The 26,176-nt window shown below is 40.4% G+C and overlaps 1 protein-coding gene across 1 annotated transcript in view; it reads left to right on the forward strand.

Annotated features, from left to right (window-relative positions):
* Nucleotides 1–19,770, forward strand: part of LOC126187946 (probable cytochrome P450 303a1) — a 113,368-nt gene extending 93,598 nt beyond the window's left edge. Inside the window, exons 7-9 of the mRNA XM_049929321.1 lie at nt 9,122–9,239; nt 9,395–9,536; nt 19,390–19,770. Of these exons, the coding sequence (XP_049785278.1) occupies nt 9,122–9,239; nt 9,395–9,536; nt 19,390–19,571 (442 nt within the window). The 3' untranslated portion in view covers nt 19,572–19,770. The remainder of the gene's footprint in view (nt 1–9,121; nt 9,240–9,394; nt 9,537–19,389) is intronic.
* The last annotated feature ends 6,406 nt before the right edge of the window (nt 19,771–26,176 follow it).

Here is a 26,176-nt window from a genome sequence, read left to right on the forward strand (position 1 = left end):
GTGACAAGCAAGGTGTGTGGTGAGAATGGGAATTGCACAGATTTCAGATGATCTAGGAAATGGTCAGTATCTTTAATACAGAATGGAAGTCTTTGTACTATGGGTTGCAGGTGTTGATAAACTAAGGGAGATATACATTCGGAGGGTGCTTTGAAACCAGCAACTATAGGACATCCAAGGCGTATGGGTTTGTGGATCTTAGGAAGAAGGTAAAAAGTGGGGGTGGGGGGCGGTTTGGGTGGGGGAAGAAGTTCTGTGGATTGAGGTGTAAGTCCTTATGAGGGGCCTGAGGTTTTTAGGAGGGACTGGGATCTCGATGGCAGATGTAAGTAGAGGTGTCAGACAGCTGGTGTAGACCTTTACTAACACACTCCTGTTGGTCAAGTACCACAGTGGTAGATCCTTTGTCTGCTGGGAGGATAATGATGGAGTCATCAGCTTTTAGGGAATGTAAAGCCTGGAGTTCTGCAGAGGACAAGTTAGGGTCATGTTGTAGGGAGCTGAGGAAAGGTTGTGAAGCAATGCCAGATGTGAGGAATTCTTGCAAGGATTGTAAGGGATGATTCTGAGGTAACAGTGGTGGATCAAGTTGAGATTGTGGTCAGAACTGTTCAAGTCAGGGTTCAATGTCAGGTTTGCTGTTGGAAAGGTTTTGGAATTGGGTTGCAAAGTGATATCTCCAGTTGACATCACGTGTAAAGGAAATTAGGTCTTTCACCAAAGCAGCACGATTAATTGCAGGTTTATGGCTGAAAGTGAGACCCTTGGATAACACAGAATTCAGGGGCAGGGGTGGGGGTGCTTTGGACGAGAGGTTGAGAACACTGCACTGTTGTGACGGGTTCTCATGATTATGAGTTATTACAGGTCTGGAAGGCAGTGGGATGTTGAGGAGGCTGGCCAAGCTCAGTTTGTAAGAGAGGAGTGGTGGTTGATGGTGTGGCTGTTTGGGGAGCTGCAGAGAGCAGCTGTTGAGGTAGTTTAGAAGGTGGGATAGCTTTTTGATGTAAAGTCTAGCATGTTGTTTCAGTCTGAAGTTGGCTTGGTGGATGATACCATCCAAGGAAACATGAGGGGCAGATAACAGTAGGATTTTCTAGGAGAGAAGTCTGGTGGAGTCAAAACTGGCAAATGTGGTATATAGGTCACAGATTAGTTGGGTAAGTGCAAGAGATGGCTGTATTTGAAACTGTAAAAAGGCTGGTGTAGAATAAGAACATTTCCTCAGTCAACACCCACCTGATTAATAGTAAATGACATCCTTCTTGCTCACCTTAATCAACTTTACACTTACCAAAATTACTTCACCTTTGTGGGGCAGACATACAAACAGAACAGGGATATGGCCATGGGAACCAGGGTGGCTCCTTCCTATGCCAACCTTTTCATGGGTCGCTTGAAAGGGACTGTCCTGGGATCCATAAGCATTCAGCACGTGGTCTGGTTCAGATATAATGATGACATCTTTGCTGTATGGACTCATGGTGAGGCTGACCTGTTAAAACCCCTGGAATCTCTAAATACCTTCTCCCAAATAAATTTCACATGGTACTATTCTGAATCCCATGGCACTTTCCTTGACGTTGATCTCATCCTCACTGAAGGCCAGTTACACACTTCCGTCCACATCAGACCTACTAGCAAACAATAGTACTTTTAACAGTTTCTATCCTTTCCATGTCAAATGTTCCCTCCCATACAGTCTTGGCATTCGAGGCAAATGTATTTGCTCAGATGCAATCTCTTTGCAGGAATACACCACCACTCTCATTTCAGCCTTCACTGGACATTATTGTCCTGACAGCCTAGTTCAAAAGCAGATTTCCTGGGCCATCACATACAATCCTGGTATGGCTGATTCCTCCAAAAAACATCTTTGGAGCACACTACTTGCTACCCTGTATTATATTGGTCTTGAATGTATCAATCAGCTACTCTGACAGGGCCTTGACTTCCTAAAATCATGACCTGAAATGAGATCCATTCTGTCTGATATTTTGCCCACAACACCTATAATAGCTTTTTGTCATCCTCCCAATCTCCACAATATCCTTGTCAGATCCTATACACCTTCTGCACCCACCACCCTACCCTATGGCTCCTACCCCTGTGACTGTCACCACTGGAAGACTTGCTCTATGCACCCTCCTTCCGCCACCTATTCTAGCCCTGTAACTGGCAAAACATGTACTATCAAAGGGAGGGTCACCTGTGAAATGACACAAGTCACATACCAGCTGTTATGTAAACACTGTTCAGCCTTTGAGATCGGTGTGACTACCATCCAGTTATCTGTCAGGATGAATGGGCATAGGCAGAGGGTGTATACAGGCATCACACAGTATCCTGTAGCACAGCATGCTGTACAATATGACAGTCACGACCTTGGTGCCTGTTTCACTACATGCGCCACCTGGTTTCTTCCCCCAGACACCAGTTTCTCAGAACTCCGCAGGTGGGAACTAGCACTACAACATGTCCTTGGTTCTCACCTCCCACCTGGCCTTAATTTATGTTAATTCCTTCTGTTTCAGTACTTATTCACAGTACCTACTCCTTTCTTCACTCCATTTTAATTTCCTACATCTTTTATTTTCTGACTTTTTCAAACAACTTATGGGAATTGCCACCAAAGATGACTATAGTCAGAGGTGTAAGTGAGGTAACATTGACTCTGTCCCTCTGTTTTTGACAAGGGAGAGAACAGGAGTCCAAACAGAGTTTAAACAAAAAACTCTATCCCTGTTTACAAGGTTGCTCACTAATTTAATCTCAACAGCCTCCTTAATAACGTTGTCCCAATAGCTGGACATGCATGCCTATATCTCAGTATTGTTATATATCATCGGTTGACCAATAGCCATACAATGTTCAGCAATAGCAGATCTACTTCTCTGCTGTAATCGTGTGTGCCATTTATTCTTAGTCCATTGGTCCTCCACAGTCCTGATAGTCTGACCAGTATATGCCATGCCACAGCTACAAGGAATGCAGTATACACCCACCTTACACAAACCAAGATCATCCTTAACAGAACCCAAAAGCACTCTAATTTTAGATGCAGGTCGGAAAACACATTTCACATCATACTTCTGTAAAATACAACCGATCTTGTTGGAAGTGCTTCCTACATAAGGAAAAAAGCCAGTAGACTTAGGTGTCTGCCGTCCACCAAACCTACACAATATCCTTGTCCATCCCTACATAACTCTGGCTTCCAATCCCTTGTGTACAGGGTGGCAGCCAGTCAAGGAATATTTTAGCAAAATGGTTTAAAAATTTATTTCAGAGGCCCAGTGAAATCTTTACAAGTGTTCTCCCTGAGTAACTTACACTGTGCCTACATGATACAAGTCGCTTGCCTTTCAAAGCTCTGTCCAGTTCTGCCCAGTTAAAGCTGCTGACAAGAGACGCCTTGAGCCCTCTGCCGAAACTGCCAGCGAATTCACACAATTGGTTTTGGCCAATAGGGTGCATGGGATAGAGGTCATGTGAGTGGATGCTGGAGTGTTCTGCGGTGCGGAAACAGTTGCCTCTCTCTCTTGTAATCCAGAGCTCGAGCAGAACAGATGTCTTCTTGGAAGGCAAAGCCTCTGGCTCTGCTTTTCATGGCCGGCCACCAACGTTAAGTTACCATGAAACATGAACTGCTTCCCCTTCCACTGCCCATTTCAATTAATTGTTCGACCTCCTAGACTGGCCTAAACCTGGTAACTTCCGACTCTAGGTGTGCCCCTTGCACACCGTACATTGAAATATATCCTCTTTATTGTACCTAATTTCCTGTTTTGTCATTTAACGGCAGCCCTGGATGCCCACTCTCAAACCCTAACCGCTTGACCTCCTGCACACTGTCATCACGAGCCATATGTAACAAGCTTCTCCCCCCTTCCCTGCCCATATACATTTACACTGATGACCAGAAGTGGGATCATATACATTAACACTTGTCTCACGGCTCATATCCCTGTAATAGACCTAGATGCAAGATCTGTCCCATACATCCTCTCACCACCATATACTTCAGTCCAGTCACGAGTGTCACCCATCCCATCAAAAGCAAGGCTACCTGTGAAATCAGTCATGTGATCAACAAGATAAACTGCAACCACTGTGTTGCATTCTATGTGGGCATGACAGCTAACAAGCTGTCAGTCCACATAAATAGCCACCGACAAATTGTGGCTAAGAAACACTCCCCACCACAACAGTCTTAATTTCTATGACTGCTTCACAGCCTGTGCCATCTGGATCCTTCCCACCAACACCAGTTTTCCTGGATTGCACAAATGAGAACTAATCCTGCAGTATATCCTACATTCCTGTAATCCTTGTGGCCTCGACCTTCGTTAGTCTTTATCCTTACCCAGCCCCTTCCCTGTTCCCATTCCAGCGCTACACTGTCCTCTATTCTACAACACACCCACACTCTTTTTACTTCTCTCCTCCTCTGCTACCCCCCTCCCCCACCCCCACCCCCACCCTTCATCAAACTTCCCGATTGCACCTAACTGCCCGAACCCCTGTCCACCTAGTTCCGCATGCTCCCACAAGCAGCACTTTACCATCCCCCACTCCTACCCTACTATCTGGAAATAACTCGTAAAGTCAGATTCCATCCACACCAATAATGTTGGAAATATGTATAGAGTTCCTTTCATTCAGTGTTAATGGCCTATATGTCAAAGAGAGTGGTATTAAATCAAAAGCAATTGTGCTGGGTTTTGTACATGATTGGTGAACCAATCCTGAGTTTTATTTTGATGTCCTTAAAAATCATTGTTTGTTTCACAAACTATTTTCTCCACAGCAGGAATGTTTTCATATATAACCAAATACCTGATGTTGACCACAATCCTCATCATCTAACAAAATTCAGTCTTTCAAATCCCGCCAACTACAAAAAGGGTGTCTCATAGGAAGGAGAAAGTTCCCTAATAAACCATTGCAAATGTTCACGGCTTTCAAGTTTTCTTTTACTTTTGAAACCATAAAAAAGAAAAATGTTTTACAAAATTGTTTCCTTCCAAGTGCTAGTCTGACTACAGTACCATACATATGGAAACAGTAGCTGCCCTTCCAGCAAAGCAACACTTCTAAGTAAGTTGAAATGTACACCAGGTACATGTTAACGATGCCACTGCTGACCATATGTCTACAAAGTGAAATAATAGAGCATAGCACACTTTCGAAACATTACTAGCCATTCTTGAAAGTATCCTGCATACTTTCTAGTTAATATTGGCATGCTTTACTACAGTTTCCTACTGGTACAATGGTCTAATGACTTATTTCTAGAGCTGTTCATTGTAATAAGTCAAACAATCTTCTGTTATTCCCCAGTGTGAAAAATCTATGTGAATTTAGCAGAATTACTACGCCAAATATTGAGAACTGTCAAAGACATATAAATTAACATTTTCATTCATTGATGTACATTCACCCCTCCACCTTTCTTTTATTTCACGGGCATGTTCATTTGTAAACAACCAGGGGTACAAACACCTCTCTCTCAGTATATCTGTAATGAAATATGTGAACAATCCATATGATTCTGTGAGATTCAGAAATGTTGACACTTGTTGTGAAAATGATATACATATAATTTAAATTTGCCTCACAAAGGAGTTACTCCTGCCAACTGCTTTCCTGTAACTGAGCTCTTGAACAGAGATCCATAGTCAATTACACCTGTGCTCCATAAAATTTTGGACTAACTACTGGATGCCTGAAGGTGGCAGAAAGTTACTAACATCTGACAGTCCACCTGAAACTTTATGAAACAGCCTATATGCAGGGAAAGTTTGACATTTTACAATTAACCCTTTTTAATGCCCAGGAATACTACTACTTGGTCTTCAAGCATCAGGTTGGTCGAGAACAGCTTGTCATATTTTTCCGTGTTCAGCTTTCCTCTTCTACATCTACATCAATACTCTGCTATCCACCTTAAAGTGTATGGTGGAGGGTCTCCATACCAATACTACTCATTTCCTTTCATGTTCCGCTCACAAATAGAATGAGGGAAAAATGACTGTCTATCTGCCTCCATATGAGCTCTAAAGTCTCATATCTTATCTTCGAGATCCTTAAGGGCAATGTGTGTTGGAGGCAACAGAATCATTCTGCAGTCAGCTTCAAATGTCAGGTCTCTATATTTTCTCAACAGTGTTACTAAAAAAAAAAAAAAGTCACCTTCCCTCCAGGGATTCCCATTTTAGTTCCTGAAGCTTCTTGGTAGTACTTGTGTGTTGTTCAGACCTATCAGTAAGAAATCTAGCAACCCACCTCTGAATTGCTTCGATGTTTTCCTTCACTCTGACCTGGCATGGAGCCCAAACACACGAGCAGTACTCAAGAATAGATCAAACTGGTGTCCTATATGGGGTATCCTTTACAGATGAACCACATTTTCTCAGAATTCTCCCAATAAAACAAAGTTGACCATTTGCCTGTCCTATCACACTCCTCACACATTATTTCCATTTCATATTGCTTTATATTGTTATGTGCAAATATTTATATGACATGACTGTGTCAAGCAGGACACTACTAATGCTGTATCCGAACATTATGGGTTTGTTTTTGCTAATCATCTGCATTAACTTACATTTTTTCTACATTTAGTGCTAGCTGCTATTCATCACATCAATTAGAAATTCTGTCTAAGTCATCTCGTATCTTAGGGACTGAAAGTCCCATAAGATTTCACACACATTTGAACATCTCGTATCCTCCTACAGTCTCTCAATGACGACACCTTACCGTAAACCACAGCATCATCAGCAAACAACTGTAGATTGCTGCCTGCTCTGTCTGCCAAATCATTTATGTATATAGAGAATAATAGCAGTCCTATCATATTTCCTTGGTTCACTCCTGACGATACCTTGTCTCTGACGAGTATTCTTCATCGAGGACAAAATACTGGGTTCTATAATTTAAGAAGTTTCTGAGCTCGCATATCTGTGAACCTGTTTCATATGCTCGTACCTTCTTTAACAGCCTGCAATGGGGCAACGTATCAAATGCTTTCCAGAAATCTAAAAATATGTAATTTGCCTGTGGCCCTTCATCCATAGTTCACAGTATATTATATGAGAAAATGGCAAGTTGAATTTCGTGTGAGTGGTGCTTTCTAAAATTGTGCTGATTTGTGGATGTAAGCTTCTCAGTCTCAAGACAATTTATTGTATTCGAACTGAGAATATGTTCAACGATTCTGCAGCAAACCAATGTTGGGGATATTGGTCTGTAATTTTGGCTGTCCATCCTTTTGCCCTTCTTACACACAGGAGTCACCCACACTTTTCTCCAGTCACTGGGGACTTTGAGCTGGGTGAGAGATGTGTGATAAATGCAATCTAAGTAAGGAGCCAATGCCGCAGAGTACTCTTTGACAAACCAAACTGGGATTTCACCCAAATCTGGTGATTTATTTGTTTTCAACTCCTTCAGTTGTTTCTCTACACTGAGGATACTTATTACTGCGTCATCCTTACGGAAGTCTGTTCGATGGTCAAACGACAGCAGTGTAGGTGGTGCAGCTGTTATCCTCCCTGACTTGGTTGACATGTTCCAGTCTCTGTCTGCCTCCTGTGTTCTTGTCCTCTACTGTCCATTCAGTGATTGTTTTAATGACTCTACCATGTCTCAGCAAGCTGCCCTGTGTGCCCCTCCTATTTTGGATCAGTTTTCAAAGATGCAGCTTCTCTTTCTCCATTCTGTGGAGGGCCTTTTCATTTCATACATTGTCTATCCGGGCAATCTTTAGGATTCTTCATTAGACAATATCAAACGCTATTATTGTGTTTTTTTCTGTTTCTCCACATGTCCCTGTTTTATTTCCATTCCACAGCACACCCCTAAAAAACGTATTTCCTGAGACGTTCGTGTATGAAACTGGATCTGGATGCAAAAACGTTTCTTCTCTCGTTAGAAACAGTCTTTGCCTGATAGATTTGGCTTGCAATATCCTTCTTTTCTCCTCCATCTGATGCAACTTGACACCCTAGGTAGGTGAAGTAGTCAGCAGTCTCAGTCTACTCACCAGTAAGATTTTTGTTTTAGCTTTATTAATTTTTATCTTATAGGAAGAGCTGAGGGTGGTTTCCACTAGGCCAGCATCACTTTTAATTGTCCCACCTCTTCACTTAACACTATAATGTTATCAGCAAATATTAACGAGTTTCTTTTCTTACCATGCACTTTCATTCCTTCTCTAGCTACTGGTTACTCTCTGAATCTACCCATTGAGAGAAGCCCAATCTCACACACTCCTAATAGTAGCTTCTTCACATCTTATCACAGCCACCTCTCCTCTACACAGTCTGCACTACTCTTCTGTCCTTATACTTCATGCCACTCTCTCGAGCCTTCTTTAGTCTTTTCTCAAGAATTAATTGGAAGCAGAGTATTACTTCTCAAGTGTGCATACCTCTTCTTAAGCCAAGTTGGCCATCTACGATCAGTGTATCCATCCTGCCTTCAATACTTCTAAAAGTGATAGAGTTCAAGCTCTTGGAGGCATGTGTCACCAAACTGACAGTCTCAAGGTGATCACATCTTTTTGCAGACGTTCAGTTTGGTGCTGGCACTGTAACACATTTTTAAAATCTGTTAGGAGCTTTCCAGTTTTGTATATAACTTACGAATAAGCTATGAACATATCTCACTTTTCTTCTACCAAATTCTGTTTTACACTAAGAGTATAAAGCAGAACACCTAAATTATTTCCTTCACCAGCTTTTGTGATAAATGCATTGGCGAATTTCAGCTCATGTAAGTTTTTATTATCTGAGGCCACAACACTGTTTAAAATACAAAATATCAAAGTGGATTCTACATATTAGTAGATTTATCAGGTTACATCGGCACACATTCAGCTAAGAAAGCCCAGTGTTTATCAGCAATTTCAAATTTTCGATGTTCCTCACATTTCCGTACCTTCATAAAGTTACGCACAACCTGCTCTTAATCTGAAGAGTTCTCTATAAAATTAATGGCATGCATTTTGTGAAAAAGAAGTATTTAGAGCTGCATTAATATTCTGCTTCATGCATGTCCAAAAATCCTATACTTTCCTTTGTAGACATGATCTGACAATCACTTACTTTTACAGCATGCCATACATGGAAGCCTGTATGCTGGAATCTGTTCGCATGTTTATGGGCCGCACATTCAGTATACCTCACCGTGCACTAAAAGATACTGAACTTTTGGGATACAGTATACCAAAGGTACTGTGCTCATTATATACTATTAAATGGAATTAACTTCACTTATTTAGCAATTGCAGATATCTGATAATAGAAATGTGTATTCTTGGCGATAAACAGACCTACTTTAGTATATTTGTTTTGACTGAATTGTGAATCATGTTTTTACTGCTTAGGATACTATGGTGATATGCAACTTCCATTGCACTCTCATGGACAAAGAAATATGGGGAGACCCGGAGGCTTTCCGCCCAGAAAGGTTCATTGATGCTGAAGGAAAAGTTGTGATACCTGAAGAATACACACCATTTGGATTTGGTTAGTGCAATATAGTCATGTAACATCTACTCATTTGAAATTTTAAGCTCTCTAGGTAGCATATGCAAATTTACTGCATTTTAATGCAAATAACATACACTATATTGAGTAATAATTTTCAGGTAGTTGACTATGTCGACCTCTTTCACTCATATTCTGGTTTTGAGCTTTGCCATCTAAACAGATATATGACAACACATACCATCTTTTACATTATTCAGTATGCTGGGAGAAACTGAGCTCTTACAATATAGTGATCGATGGAAATATGATTCTGGCAGCATTTCTGTGTGCTCATTGAAGAGCCTGCCATATAACAGCAACTTCTTGAAATGATTTAATGACAAAGTGTAAGTTAGAAAAAGTCAATGATGTTTAAATGGTTATCCAAAATGCAAATTTCCCAATTCTCTAGATACACACTCCTTGGCATTTTAATAGTTACCCTAGACTTCTCTTTTCATACAGGGAGGCAGTTTGACATTTATCATTCCAGTGTATCCTGACAATCTCCATTTCACTTTCACTACATCCATAACTGTATTTCACTCGAACAATACGAAACTCCATTCTGTCATCCAGTTGTTTTCCTATATCTCTTATAAGTTCCGATCATATTATCTCCATTGCTCACTGATTAAACCTTGCTTTTTGAATATTTTGCACATTTGAAGTCCATATGCCATTACCATAAATCACAACAGGTAAAAAAATGCTTCCTTTTCCAAACGCATTGGACGTTAAGTTTTAATACTCTCCCCAATTTACCAAAAACACTCCTGATCATTTTTTTCTCTTTTGTTTACATCTTTTACTTTCTATTCTGGTGAAAGCTGTAGACTAATAATGCAGGTCCCACATTCAGTTTTAGTCACTACTTCAATTATGAATAAAAATTGTCCACAACAGTCACCAAAACTTCCAGTATAATGAATCACCTCCCATTCTCTAAATGGACATGTCAAAAGAGAGCAGGTTCAGGGCACCCTCTTCCTCTTCAGGAGGGACTGTCCTTAAACGTGGAAGGATCAGCAAACTTCAATGGCACAAGAACACAGAATGCAATCAAAACCACTGTATTAAATTCATGTCATATATATCTAAAGAAAATGTGACCTTATGATTTCTACATTGGCAGAAGATTGAAGAGTAGTCTTCCATTTGGATCTCCAGGAGCAGGTGACCATGAGAAAAGCATTGAAAAATGCTAATGGAAGGGTATTATTCCACATATCAGAGAAAATAATGTCTGGATGAAAGGGACATAGCCCCTAGAAAATATAAAAAGGGAACTGAAAATGTTGAATCTATATGTAGAAAATTGAAATCAAAAGAAGATATCTAGGCAGACATATAGGTAATGTCAGTAGCATCAGAAAACAGTAGAACAGGAGCAGGATTTTTCATGAATTGGAAAGATGGGCAATGAGTGAAATAGTGTGAGCAGTTAAGGCATAGGATTATTCTCATTAGAATCAATATTCAGATGTGAACTACTACAGCTAAAGCATAAATGCTTACTTCACAAATAACAGTATATTCCGAAAAGGCAAGAGGTACCAGGTGGCTTACTACTTGAATTACAATAGGTAATTCAGTAGAGGAGAAATCAACATCACTAAAAAGGATAATAACATAAATTGGACAGATAAATGTAAGGAAGGTAGCTGTGAAGAAACTGCAAGTAACAGAAGAATTCAGCCGATCTATAAAAGAAGAACATACAAAAATAATCAGTAAAAGACAGGAATGCTGCAATAAGAGTTACTTAAAAATGAAATCGATAGGAAGTACAAGGAATCTAACACAGAATAGCAGCAGGAAAAACAAATCTAAAAGGATATGGCCACTGGAACGACAAGCTCAGCATACACCAGCTCCTCGTCCAGACCGTGAAGGCCCAAGAGATGTCTACCGGCTGCCATGCCAACCTCTGATTTGCGGTGTCATGCAAATACAGTATGGAGCAGCATGTTGTCAACGCACTCTCCTGGCTGTTTTGCAGACTTTCCAAACCATGGAGCCAGTTCTAGGTAGTCAAGTAGCTCCTCAATTGGCAAGTGTGAGTGTGAGTGTACCCTATACAAATCTTCTCACCATGGAAAAATTATTAGTAATACCGGGAATCGAACCAAGGTTGTCCACATGGTAGCCATCTACACAAACCACTCAGTAGCTGAGGTGGACAGATTCAGCATATAGATAACTTAAAATAACTTTTGATGAAATGAAATCAAAGCCATGGATATTCAGAGTGAAGAAGGAATTGCACAGAAAAGACTATGGAAAAGTGGAAAGAGTACACTGTGGACCTCTATGAAGGAGAGGAACTATTTGCAAACAAAAGTGTATATTTGAAGTACACAGAGATCCAGAATTAGAGTCAGAATTTGACAGAGGTTAGGAAGACACAATCAAACAACATGAAAAGGTGTACATAACATTCGTTTGACACTTATAAAAGTCAGTTCAGGTGTGTTGAATATGAGACTAGTGACATACAGCCAGATTTTCAGAAGAAAATCATCTACACAATCCCAAAGACAGAAAGAGCATGTAAACATGAGAAATTGTATCAGCATGATACCTACTGAAGTTGCTGACCCACTGTAATATATAAAATAACAAAAAAGAAAATTGAATGATGTTAGATGATGAACAGTCTGGCTTCAGAAAACATTTAAAAAAAGATCAGAGAGGAAATCCACTCTTTACTCTTCATAATGGAAGCAAGATTTAAGAAAAATTAAATCATTTTTCAGATTTGATGACCTGAAAAAGATTTCAACAAGGGGGAGCAAGATATCTGAAGTCTTCAGAAAAATAAGTATAAACAAAAAGGTGAGACAGGTAATCAATATGTATTATAAAAGTAAGTGTACAATGTGCGTACTGCTAAAATGCAGAAATAAGTCCCAGTGCGATCAAGGCAGTTATATGGTGTGGTAGCCCTCTATCCCCAATCCATGAAGAAAGTTTCTGTTTTTACCTGAAGGGCATGCTTTTGAAGATATAAGGGCTGGGAAGTTTCATCCTCTAGAAATGTCTAGAATATTCTAAACTTTTGAGAGCAGTACACAACGTTCCAGAATGTTTTGGAATGTTCCACAATGATCTGTGATGTTCTGAAATGTTCAGGAACATCCTGAAACATCCTAGATCATTGTAGAACATTCCAGAACATTTACAAATATTGTGGAATATTCTGGAACATTGTGGACCATTCGAAGCCCTTTTGGTATGTTCTGGAATTTGCCACTGGTGGGGCTACCCATTGTTGGGGGTACATAAAGCAAGATCTGTCATGGGTTTGGAAGTCAGTTTCCTATCAGTAATGAAGGGAGGAACTGAAAAAGTAGCGCAGTGAGTGAATATGATACGTGAGTAGCCAAAGTGATACAGTGAATATAAACTGAAAATAAAGTGTGAAACATGTGTAAAGTGTATTTATTAATAAAAAGTTGATTTGATTTATATTTTAAAGAATGTTTAAATGTAAAAGAGGAGGAGGTCTTGCCAGATCCAAAGCAAAACAGTGAAAACAAAAAAAGAGCAAAGAAAAAACGAAACAGATGAAGAGTGCAAAGCATGTTTAAGTTCCCAACGAATGAGATGATACACAAACATGTTGTAATCAGAAAAATGGATAACATCTGCCAATTTTGCAACATGAAAAAATTCAGTAAAGAAACACCAGGATACTCTTGCATGAATAGACAAACTCGATTATCACCACTGGAAGCACTTCCACAGGAATTTTTACATTACACGACATGGGAAACTCCAGAATCAAAGCACTTTCTTCAAAAGATAAAAGCATACAATGCCTGCTTCCATATGAATTCTTTTGGTGTCACTTCAATCAACACTAACAAGAATGAAATCGATTATGTTTTTTTCCGCCCAAGGACAACTCTATCACAACATGGGACCGTTATTACCACTATCCAACAAAGATCATAAATTTCTGCGATTATATTTCATCGAAAATGAAGAAACAGAAAGTGATCAACCATGCACAGACATCAGTGGATTGAGACGAGTAGCAGTCCATGATGTCCAAAGGACCTTACACAAATACAATCAACTGATTTACATATTCAAAACAGCACTAGACTGATGACTATAAAGTTATAATTCGAGCCAACAAGAGACCACCTGGAGAACACGAACGTTGCAGATACACAAAGTCGCCATCAAATTGTGAACAATGAAAACACAAGGTATGACACAATTGTACAAGAAAGAAGGGAAGGACTACAATGCATTGCAAACACACACTGTTCATATAATGCCTCCAGTATCCAGTAATATTTCTACAAGGAGGGCAGATATCTTGTGGACGGGGTGAACTTCTAAAGCATGCTAAAATTATCTTCTGAGACGAATGCACAATGGCACATAAAAAACCACTCAAAGCCATGGACAGAAAATTACAAGACTTGTAAGAAAATCCTGAAGTGGTGGAAGGAGGTCTACTCATACCTCAGAAGATTTTCAACAAACACTTGCAGTTATAGCCAAGTCAACACCAGCAGATAAGATCAATGCACACTTAAAAGAAATCACATCTCTGCCATACATACAAATACCGCGACTAACAAAAAATGTGAGAGTTGAACTATCGAAAGACGAAACAACAGCATGTTTCTCTCAACAACTTTTACAAATGGGTGAAGGCACGTTTCCTACTAACCAGATGATTGGCCTCATTAAACTCAACAGCAATTTCTGCAACATAGTCACTGCTGAAAATAAACTCATCAACCAAATTTATCCAAACATTGTTCACAATTATACCAATCCAGACTGCCTATTTGAAAGGACAATTTTGGCAACTAAAAAATAATATTGTCAACAATATTAACTTTAATATTCAAAAGAAAATTCCTGGTGAAGAGAGAATATACAAATTTACCAACACAATGGTAAACATTGAAGAAAGTGTGAACTTCCTTCAGACTTTCTTAGCTCTTTGCAAGTCAGGAATGCCATTATACTGCCTTTGACTTAAAATTGGGGCTCTGATCATACTAATTGGAAATCTCAACTCACCAAAACTATGTAACTGAACAAGGATGAATGTCAAACGGCTGTCAAATAACATCACCAAAGGCAAACTTATGACTAGAAGTTACAAAAGACACACACATTTATCCCCAGAATAACAGTGATGTTTACTGAATGGCCACTCCAATTTGAAAGACTGCACTTTCCAATCACATTAGCCTACAGTTTTACAATTAACAAAGCACAAGGACAAACTTTAAAATATTGCGGCATCAACCTCAAAGACTCCTGCTTCTCTCACTGTCAACTATCAGTAGCTTGCTCTCGTAGGAAATTCAAAAAGATTGTACATATATACCCCAGATAACAAAATGAAAAATGTTGTTTAGAAACAAGTATTGTAAATAGTAAGAATATGTTTTCAACAATTTTTTACCTTTTTTACTTTAAAGTGTGTCCTTTTATGCCAACTACCACACAATCTCGTATCAACTCCCAGGGTGAAGTACACCAGCTAGTATACTGCGATACAAGAATCAGGAGGTAAATGCTGTGATTAAAAAGGGCATAGACAATTTCTCTCCTTTATTGCATACCAAAGGATACATGAAAGAAATAAAAGAAAGGTTCTGAAGTGGGTTTACAATTTAGGGTGAAAGGATATAAAAAATTAGATTTTCTGATGTCATTGCTATCCTCTGAGAAAGTTTTGTAAAATTAGAGGCCTTCACAAATTGAATAACAGACTACTGACAGAGTAAAGCAAAGAAAGATGAAAGTATTTAGGAACAGAAGCAGCAGCAGAAATGGGACTAGTGACAAACTTATCAGAAGAAGAGACAGGATGATCAGGCTTATGCTAAGATATAAAGCAAGTCAAGATACTAGAATACATACAACAAATGTTCAATCACTGTATGGGAATGCAGCTCAGTAACATCCTACAATGTGTGAACATCCCTGTCATTTTCAAACCACAAATGCATTGAGCGATTGTTATGAATAGCAATTTAAGCACCCAGTGGCCATGGCTGCACCAATAGATGATGTGTTCACACAGAGAAACAAACAAAGCAAACAACTTAGTCCACCACACAGTCAAAGATGCCAAACACAAGACACTGGGACAGTGAAATGTCAGCCAACAACAGGTGAGCAAGTAGAGCTAATTCTGTCCCTATGTTGTTTAATTACAAAGATGGATTTCAAGCAGAATTCAGGCAAAAATCTTTCTCTCTATTTTTGATATCTTGTTAGATTAATCTCAGCAGCTTCCTTGATACCACTACACCATTAATTAGAAGTATATGTGACATTATCTGTTTTGTATTTCATTGGATGACTGGTACTGTTGTGCTGGACCTCTTAGACATTGAGATGGCCAGGAAGAATGCAGTTAATTAGAACACTCTGAATAAGTAATACTTTTATTAATCACAAAAAAACTTACATTTGCTTGCCACACTTAGCAGTAGCTATGAAACTGCACACATGGAATTGCAGTTCAGAAAGATACTAAAGGAGCCATGATTAATGAGTGGGAAACTGATACAAGTCCATAATGGCCATGTTCTGGCTTCATTACAGTCACTGGAAAACACAAGTTAGTAGACACAGTTCTGATAGCACTGGCACATAGTCACTGTTCACAGGACACTGAAGTATCTTCACTCTCCAATGGTTGACACAGCTGTGTCACGGTGAGTAGCCAGCATAATGACGTTACTTTGACAGGAGCTTTCTGTAAGTGGGCAGGATCCGACCTTGAACAGAATTGCCCTCCTGGCCTCTGGCTACAGTACCTCAGGGCAGAGGCACATTGGAACTACAGGAGATATGGCTTCTTCCTGGTATCTCATTGGCACCTTGTAATACCGCTTCGCTGTGCAGTATCTCTGCAGTGGTCAATGCTTCTTGTGCCGCTCTCGATACTCGACAACACTGCAGGTCCAAGTTCTACAATAGCACATTTGCCCTGCTGTAGCAAGGGTGTACAAACCTTATGCTGTATGCAATAGTCTTCCACTATCTTACTGGTTCCGCAGATAGGCACAACAGAAAGACTGTCAAACAAGTAAGCTTTCGGCCAAAAAGGCTTCATTGGAATTAGAAAGAAAAAATAAAATAAGAACCCCCCCCCCCCCCACACACACACACAGTGTAGGGATTGGTGAAAGTAAAGTGCTGTTTGTGGGAGCATACAGGGACAAGGTGGGGGGAGAGAGGGTTGGCAACTGGGAGGTTACACAACAAGGGGGCAGTGGAAGAGGGGATGTAAAAAGATTGTGGGTGTGCTTGTGGGATAGAAGGCAGTGGAATGGGAACTGGTAAGGGGACAGGTGCATGTAGGACAATGAATAACGAAGGCTGAGGCCAGGAGGGTTTTGGGAATGTAGGATGTACTGCAGGGAGAGTGCTCACCTATCCAGTTCACAAAATCTGGTATTGGTAGGAAAGATCCAGGTGGCACAGGCTGTGAACCAGTCATTAAAATGAAGAATGTTGTGTTGGGCAGCATGCTCAGGAACTCGGTGGTCCAGCCGTTTCTCAGCCACAATTTACTGGTGACCATTCATGTGGACAGACAGCTTGTTGATCATGCCCAAGTGGAACACAGCAAAATAGTTGCAGCTTACCTTGCAGATCACATTACTGGTTTCACAGGTAGCCCTGCTCTGATGGGATAGGTGATGCTTGAGACCAGTCCGAAATAAGTGATGGTGGGAGGATGTATAGGAAAGTTCTTGCATCTAGGTCTATTACATGGATATGAGCCATGAGGCAAGGTGATGGGAGAAGGGGTTATGTAGGGATGGTCAAGGCTATTGTGTACGTTCAGTGGGTGATTGAATACCACTGTGGGAGGAGTGAGAAGGATAGTGGGTAGGACATTCCTCATTTCAGAGCATGGTGGGAGGTAGTACAAAACCTGGCAGACAATGTGATTCAGTTGCTCCAGTCCTTGGTGGTCCTGAGTCATGAGGCACATGCTCCTCTGTGACTGGACGGTGAGACTTTGGGAGATGGGGCAGGGGTGACTGGAGAGACAAGGTGTAGGAGATCTGTTTCTGTACAAGGTTGGGAGAATAATTATGGTCTGTGAAGGCCTCAGTGAGTCCCTCGGTACATTTTGACAAGGGCTGCTCATCACTAAAGATGCGAGTCGTGGTTGTTAGGCTGTAGGGAACAGACTTCTTGGTATTGAGTGAGTGGCAGTACTGCTGACAGTTGGCAGGTTTGATATGGATGGAGGTACTGATGTAGCCATCTTTGAGAAGGAGGCCAACATCGAAGGAGGAGGCTTGTTGGCTTGAGGAAGATTGGTTGAAGTGCGAATGGCAGAGGTGTTGAAGTTCTGGGGGAATGTGGATAGGGTGTCCTCACTCTTGATCTAGATTGCAAAGATGCCATCAATTAATCTGAACCAGGTGAGGGGTTTGGGATTCTGGATGTTTAGGAAGGATTCCTCTAATTGGCCTGTGAATACATTGGCATAGGATGGTGCCCATCCCCAGATTTGTTTGTAGATTATGCCTTCAAAGGAGAAGTAATTGTGGGTGAGAATATAGTTTATCATGGCGACTAGGAAGGAGGTTGTTGGTTTGGAATCCATCAGGTGTTGGGAAAGGTAGAGTTCATAGTGGTGAGGAGGTGGCAGGTATCTTTTGTACAGCAGGGTAGGTTGCAGATAATAAGCTAAAGATGTTAAGTCTATGAGAGCAGAGATTCTCTCATGGGGGCACAGTAATCAGCCACAATGGGGCGTCCTGGGTGGTTGGGTTTATGGACTTTAGGAAGCATGTAGAAGGTAGGAGTGCAGAGTGAAGAGAGAGATGGACTCTGGTGCGAGCTACTGGTATGAGCCTTTGTATTTGAGGAGAGACTGGAGATCTTGCTGGATTTCTGGAATGGGATCACCATGGCAGGGTTTGTAGATGGATTAATTCTTGCAATTAAAAACAACAGTGATGGAGACTGTCAGCAGGTAGGATTATAAGGTCAGGATTGCAGTTCTGGATGCTGTATCTTGGTGGGAAGATCTCTTACAAGTATCCAACCTCCTTTGACAACTCTTAAACCAATATTGGTGATGATTATACCAGGTGGATTCCTCTTTCATTCCCTCCCCCAGTCCACATTCATCTGTTATTTTTCCTTCTCTTCCTTTTCCTACTATCTAATTCCAGTGCCCCACCACTCATTTTTCTCTCCCTTCAGAATAATTTTATCTCAACAGCTTTGCAAACTAATACACCCTACCTTGGACCAATTCTATTAGCTCGACTACATACACATAACATTAGAATAAAAATGATGCATAATATCTGAAAAACTAGGAGGGAAGATAGAGGTGAGGCAGATAACAGAATGCCTAAAGAAATTTAAGGAAACTAACTTGGCATATACACAAGCTATTCTGGTTTAAGCTCTGACTGTTGACACATTACCTATTTGTACTTTTCTCTGTCTAACCTCACAATCCAGTGTTTGAATTGACTTTCTCCTCACCCTTTCTTCTAATTTCTTTCTCCTGGGAGATGTCATAAATGTTCTGTAATAGAAGTGTTTCACATGCAAGCCAGCCTTCCTCCAGTTGTTTCTAGTTTACCAGGTGCTAAGCACATTCCCAACAATAAAAATATTCTGATTTTGTCTGTCTTGTTGCGTGAGTCTCACTCCCACTCTCACTTCTGAAGCTGTTAAATAACACAGAATTTATAATTTTGGAAATATCAAGTGAAACTTGGCTTGGTAAGCACAGAAAAAAGTCTATTTTGGTACAGGAACTGCTTTTATTGTAGTGAAGACCTTATTTAATCTATTTTACTGCTTTTAATTTCAGGAAAGCATCGATGTATGGGAGAGACTCTAGCAAAGTCAAATGTCTTCATATTTATGTCATCACTGCTGCAGAACTTCAATTTTGAAGTGCCACCAAATCAAGTACCTCCATCCACTGATGCCATTGACGGTGTTACACCATCACCTCGTCCATACAGTGCTCTTGTCAAGTTGAGATCATGAACTCTGAGAACAGCTGAAGCACATTGTTGAATACTGTGAATGAATTAATTTTTTCACAGAAAAGTCACTGCTAAAAAGTGTGTGCTGCAAAAAGCAAGCATTCTAAAATGAATGAATGCTGATTTTTCTTTTTTTTACAAAGTACTTTTCTGTTGTAGCAAATGCTCTGTATATGAACTGGATATTGACCAAAAACTGATTATAGTATTTATTTTATGTAAGTCACTGATTTACAACATTCTGTTACAGAGTATTTTTTATGCCACAGTTCTAAATAAAATATGTATGAATAGACATATTCAACACAAATCAAAGAACAAGTATAACAATTTTTTTATATATAAGCTGAAGTACTGCTTCATTTTTGAATGCGATGACATTAGTTTTTAAATGTTTGTCAACACACAGTGTATTCGGTACTCTCACTCTCCTATTTATTTATGGTGTTCTCCCAGCATAATAAGACTCTTTAGTCATGTTTAATTAGTCAAGATATACATCAAACTGTTTGTGCTTACTCAAGCTTAGTTCTATTAACAAAAAAATCTAATACTTTGCATAAAGCTGCTGCTTTCTCAGTTACACTGAACAACAGCTGTTTAGCTTCCACTGCTGGCTTAGAGGCTACATGAAGAAAATTAAACTTACAGGACAATACTTAAGTATGTGCCACAACACACAGCCTTCCTTACAATGAACATTGCTACCGCTTACGCAGTTAACAGAAATCTTCAATTCTTGGTAACTTGAAGTGGCTTACATCAATTTTTGAATTTTATTTTGAATTTATAGGGATCTGCAATTTCTTACACTACGTCTGATACAAGCTCATTGCACACAAACCTAGTCAAGTCTTGCACTGTAGTTGTATGAATCAAAATTCATACTGAAACTAATCTTTATTACCAGCACATGTTATTAGGGAATAAATATATTGCGAAATAAGAGTCACAATTTTCAAGAAGCCTCTGCAAAAATGTTGTTACCTCTTTTACATTACATTCTTACAGCGCACTTCTGTTAAATGAATGCTTTTTATGTTAGCTGCATTGCCCTACAAAATAGATGTACGAGACAAGCAGGGAAGTCCAACACAATGATCAAGTCAACATAGTGAGTGTTACTACTAAGTGTTGAGCTGAGATTTGTGTGTATTGATTCCATTTTAGTACATCCAGGTAAGACCTCTTGCTTATTTGAAATGCTCTCTACAAGATACGAAGGTCACTCCAAAAGAAATGCACGCTATTAAAAAAATATATATATATACCTAAAAACAAAGATGATGTGACTTACCAAATGAAAGTGCTGGCAGGTCGACAGACACACAAACGAACACAAACATACACACAAAATTCAAGCTTTCGCAACAAACTGTTGCCTCATCAGGAAAGAGGGAAGGAGAGGGAAAGACGAAAGGATGTGGGTTTTAAGGAAGAGGGTAAGGAGTCATTCCAGTCCCGGGAGCGGAAAGACTTACCTTATGGGGAAAAAAGGACGGGTATACACTCGCACACACACACATATCCATCCACACATATACAGACAGAGGGACTGGAATGACTCCTTACCCTCTCCCTTAAAACCCACATCCTTTTGTCTTTGTTTGTTTGTGTGTCTATCGACCTGCCAGCGCTTTTTTTATATATATTAGGGGGAAAAAAGGACGGGTATACACTCGCACACACACACATATCCATCCACACATATACAGACACTGCTTGTGTCTGTATATGTGTGGATGGATATGTGTGTGTGTGTGCGAGTGTATACCCGTCCTTTTTTCCCCCTAAGGTAAGTCTTTCCGCTCCCGGGACTGGAATGACTCCTTACCCTCTCCCTTAAAACCCACATCCTTTCGTCTTTCCCTCTCCTGATGAGGCAACAGTTTGTTGCGAAAGCTTGAATTTTGTGTGTATGTTTGTGTTCGTTTGTGTGTCTGTCGACCTGCCAGCACTTTCATTTGGTAAGTCACATCATCTTTGTTTTTAGGTATATTTTTCCTTCGTGGAAATAATAGAAGTAAACATTCCACGAAGGAAAAATATACCTAAAAACAAAGATGATGTGACTTACCAAATGAAAGTGCTGGCAGGTCGACAGACACACAAACGAACACAAACACACACACAAAACTCCAGCCCCCGCAACCAACGGTTGCCCCGCCAGGAAAGAGGGAAGGAGAGGGAAAGACAAAAGGATTTGGGGCCCCAAGGGAGAGGGCAAGGAGCCACCCCAATCCCGGGAGCGGAAAGACCCACCTCAGGGGGAAAAAAGGACGGGTATGCACTTGCACACACACACACACACACATCCATCCGCATATACACAGACACAAGCAGACATTTGTAAAGGCAAAGAGTTTGGGCAGAGATGTCAGTCGAGGCGGAAGTATAGAGGGAAAGATGATGCTGAAAGACAGGTGAGGTATGAGCGGCGGCAAATTGAAATTAGAAATTAGCGGAGATTGAGGCCTGGCGGATAGCGAGAAGAGAGGATATGCTGAAGGGCAAGTTCCCATCTCCGGAGTTCTGACAGGTTGGTGTTAGTGGGAAGTATCCAGATAACCCGGACGGTGTAACACTGTGCCAAGATGTGCTGGCCGTGCACCAAGGCATGTTTAGCCACAGGGTGATCCTCATTACCAACAAACACTGTCTGCCTGTGTCCATTCATGCGAATGGACAGTTTGTTGCTGGTCATTCCCACATAGAACGCTTCACAGTGTAGGCAGGTCAGTTGGTAAATCACGTGGGTGCTTTCACACGTGGCTCTGCCTTTGATCGTGTACACCTTCCGGGTTACAGGACTGGAGTAGGTGGTGGTGCGAGGGTGCATGGGACAGGTTTTACACCGGGGGCGGTTACAGGGGTAGGAGCCAGAGGGTAGGGAAGGTGCTTTGGGGATTAACCAGAGCCACTTCCTCATCTCCTCAAACCCGGAACCTTCCACAGAAGAACCCCAAAAGTGCCCCACTTGTGACAGGGTACTTTCCGGGACTGGATCAGATTCTGAATGTGGCTCTCCAGCAGGGATACGACTTCCTCAAATCCTGCCCTGAAATGAGATCCATCCTTCATGAAATCCTCCCCACTCCACCAAGAGTGTCTTTCCGCCGTCCACCTAACCTTCGTAACCTCTTAGTTCATCCATATGCAATATATATATATATATATATATATATATATATCCATCTTTTATTCTACATGTGGAAAGTTTTACAGTGTGTAGAAACATTCTTTAGGAACAATATTTTCATTTCTCCACATAATTTCTATCCCTCTCAACTGCCTTATGCCATCTTGGAACCAGCGCCTGTATACCCACACGGTAAAATTCTGGCCCAACCTGCTGGAGCCACTGTTTGGCAGTGTGCACAAGGGAGTCATTGTCTTCAAACCTTGCTCCAAGAAGAGTGTCTTTCAGTTTCCCAAAGAGATGATTGTCGCGTGGAGCTAGGTCAGGACTGTAAAACAGGTGTTTCAGTGTTGTCCATCCGAGTTTTGTGATTGCTTCCATGGTTTTTGACTGACATGTGGTTGTGCAACAGCAAAACATCCTGCTTTGGCCAATGTGGTCGAACACGACTCAGTCGAGCTTGAAGTTTATTCAGTGTCGTCACATATGCATTCGTTCACTGTGATGCGTCTGTCAGCAGCCACCAATTTGTTAACTCTCTGCTCATTGTTTGGAGTGTGTGCAGTACAAGGCCTGCCGCTTCAAAGCCAATCCTCAATATTGTGGTGCCCACTTTCATTACGTAACCTGCTTGCCCACAGACTAACTGTACTGCGATCGACAGCAGCATCTCCATACACCTTTTTCAACCTCTTTTGGATGCTTCCCACTGTCTCGTTTTCACAGCACTGGAGTTCTATGACAGCACGTTGCTTCTGACGAACGTCAAGTGTAGCAGCCATCTTGAAGACATGCTGTGACAGCGCCACTCATGGGAACAGGTTAAACTAAGTTTGAAAACAAGCAGGTAGGATGTATCTACACACCGTAAAACTTTCACACATGCAGAATGAAAACTGTATTTTTACAAAAATAGTGTGCATTTCTTTTGGAGCGACCCACGTATTGAAAGAGAGAGAGACTGTTTACTGTGAATTAGTTTTAGTTCTATTCAACTATCATCGGGGATATGTGTGACAACTTAAGAGAGTGACAAACCATTGGAAGATAATGTTAATTAGATAAATGAATGCAGCAAAACAAAAAAGATTATGGGATTCAGCACATTACATCACATTTCCAAATTTTATTTTATTTCCAGTACATTATCCGATTTCTGATCCGAACTTGAGATTACATTCACGCAAAGTGTCACAACAATTTAGCATCCAACGCACAAGTTTAGTGGAAGAATCACAAAATACACCATTATGAGTTCCTGATGTACCAAGATTTCTTTTGATAAATCATAAGAATTCTTAAAAGAATTTTTGATGAAAGCCAGAGAAAGTTAAAAAAAGTTACACTGAAAAAAATTCAACCAGGATTCTACTTAGTCATTTTATAAGTGCTTTTCGAGAAAACAGAGGAGTAAAATGTGCCTGGAGAGGTTAAATGCTTATCTATACTTATATATGGCACAACTGCATACTTAAGTCTGTTAGGAAGCATCCCTTGAGTCATTGATAGCCAGATTTGAATACTTGCTGCAAATATTCTCATAAGCAAAAGAATTACTACTTCAAGATACTCATTTCCTTCTTTATTGTATTTTTCATGGTATAAAAATGTCTGCTGGAGTAATTGCAATGCATTATATTTTGTTAGTAAGTACACTACTTGTTACCACTGTGACAGTAAGTAATCATGAAAATTTGTGGCTAATAATTTCAATGTCATCTTTTCTGACACAGTTAATCACTGAGATTTCAATTTAGTTTGTTGACATAGTAAAAACTACTGACAATTTTTGCATATCTTGAAACATTTGTGTGGCTACTTACCTGTTACTTTACATACTTCCCATATCAGTTCTATTCTGAGAGCAGAACCAAGTGCATACGCTAATAAAAATAATTTACTTCCACAATTATTGGAACATAACCTGTGATTGTACCTAAAATAATTGTGTAATGAATCGGTTCCTGAATGGTGTAAAGTGAAGTTGGATCTTCCCAATTATTTGACCAAAAGACAAAAATGAAAAGCACACGATATAAAATGAAACATTGTCATTATAGCTAGTAAAATATATTTTTGAACATCACCTGTAAGTTTTTGCCGGAGCAAGAACCCACATGTTATAGGATTGTGGCCTATTCAAATATGAGTAAAAATGACCTAGCATACAAGGGGATAGCACACTGAACTAAGGGATCGCGACATGCCTCCTTTGTTGCTAGATCCATCCTTTCATTTTCCACAATACTCGTGCCCTGGCACCCAGCAGAAAGACACATCCTTCCTCAGCCTTTGTAATTTGAGGAGGGCATCCTTGACTACGTTATATATTGGGTACAAGCGTTGTAGAGAGAATGGCGCTCAGCAAAGTGGACAGTGTAATGGGACACCCTCCTCTAACATTACCTCTTTTTTTTTATAGAAATAATCGGTACCAAAATACAGTAAAACTTCGTTAACACATATCCGAAGGGACCGAAAAATCAGGAGTTAGTGTTAAAAAAATTCATGTTAAGTGAAAACCACAGATTTTAATAAGTATACATGTACAGCAGTACACTAATGTGTAATACACTACACTATCACTCACATTATTGTAGACTTTTAACACTATAAAGTGATTGTAAAATTACAAGTACTCACGAATTATGAATGTTACTTTCTTGGAAAAAATTCGGTCATGGTTTGCTGACGTTAACGGGAACGATAATATTTTGTGATTTCACAACCAATTGTAATGATAGCATCTGCAAACCCAACAGTGACGGATGTTGAAGCGAACTGTTCTTAACAGTTCAAAGCTGTAAACATCTCCTGACAGGTAAGTGGAATGGTACCTGTATTCTCTTCCACTTCACTTTCTTCTGATGGCCTTTCTTGCACCTCGTTCACAGCTTTTGGCACATCCTAATCCACAGAAGCACATATGGCAACATCGTTGTCTACACTAATGAATTCTTCAAAACTAATCCCAGGGTTCGCAACGTCCTGCAGAACTGTCCATCAGGTGAAGTGGCATCTTCTAACTCGTGGACATCTTCAGTGTTGCTATGTCTCCAAGCTCTGTTAAAGCACTTCCCTATATGATGTGGCGATACTAAGTTCCAGGCTGTTGCGATGGCTTTTATTGTGTCAAGCAGATTCCAATTTGGGGTTGCACTATTGTTTTCAGCAGCACGAATTGCAGCTCTTGCAAGTCGCTTACGATAAGCTCTCTTTGTGAGAGAGATTATGCCTTGGTCCAAAGGCTGAAGGTGGCTTGTAGCGTTGGGTGGAAAAAGACTTAACCTTTATGTTGGATAGGTTCAGATCATGAACGTTATGGGCAGTACATCTGTCCAATGTAGGAAGAACATGTCTATTTTGAGCAACCTTTCAACTGTTGAAACGAAGAAGCCACCTGCAAAATGATGTGCCATCGAGCCAAGCTTTCTAGTGGTGGGAGTAGATGCAAGGTAAAGTGTCCA

This window comes from Schistocerca cancellata, chromosome 5 (genome assembly GCF_023864275.1).
Source record: "Schistocerca cancellata isolate TAMUIC-IGC-003103 chromosome 5, iqSchCanc2.1, whole genome shotgun sequence".
Taxonomy (NCBI): Eukaryota; Metazoa; Arthropoda; class Insecta; order Orthoptera; family Acrididae; genus Schistocerca; species Schistocerca cancellata.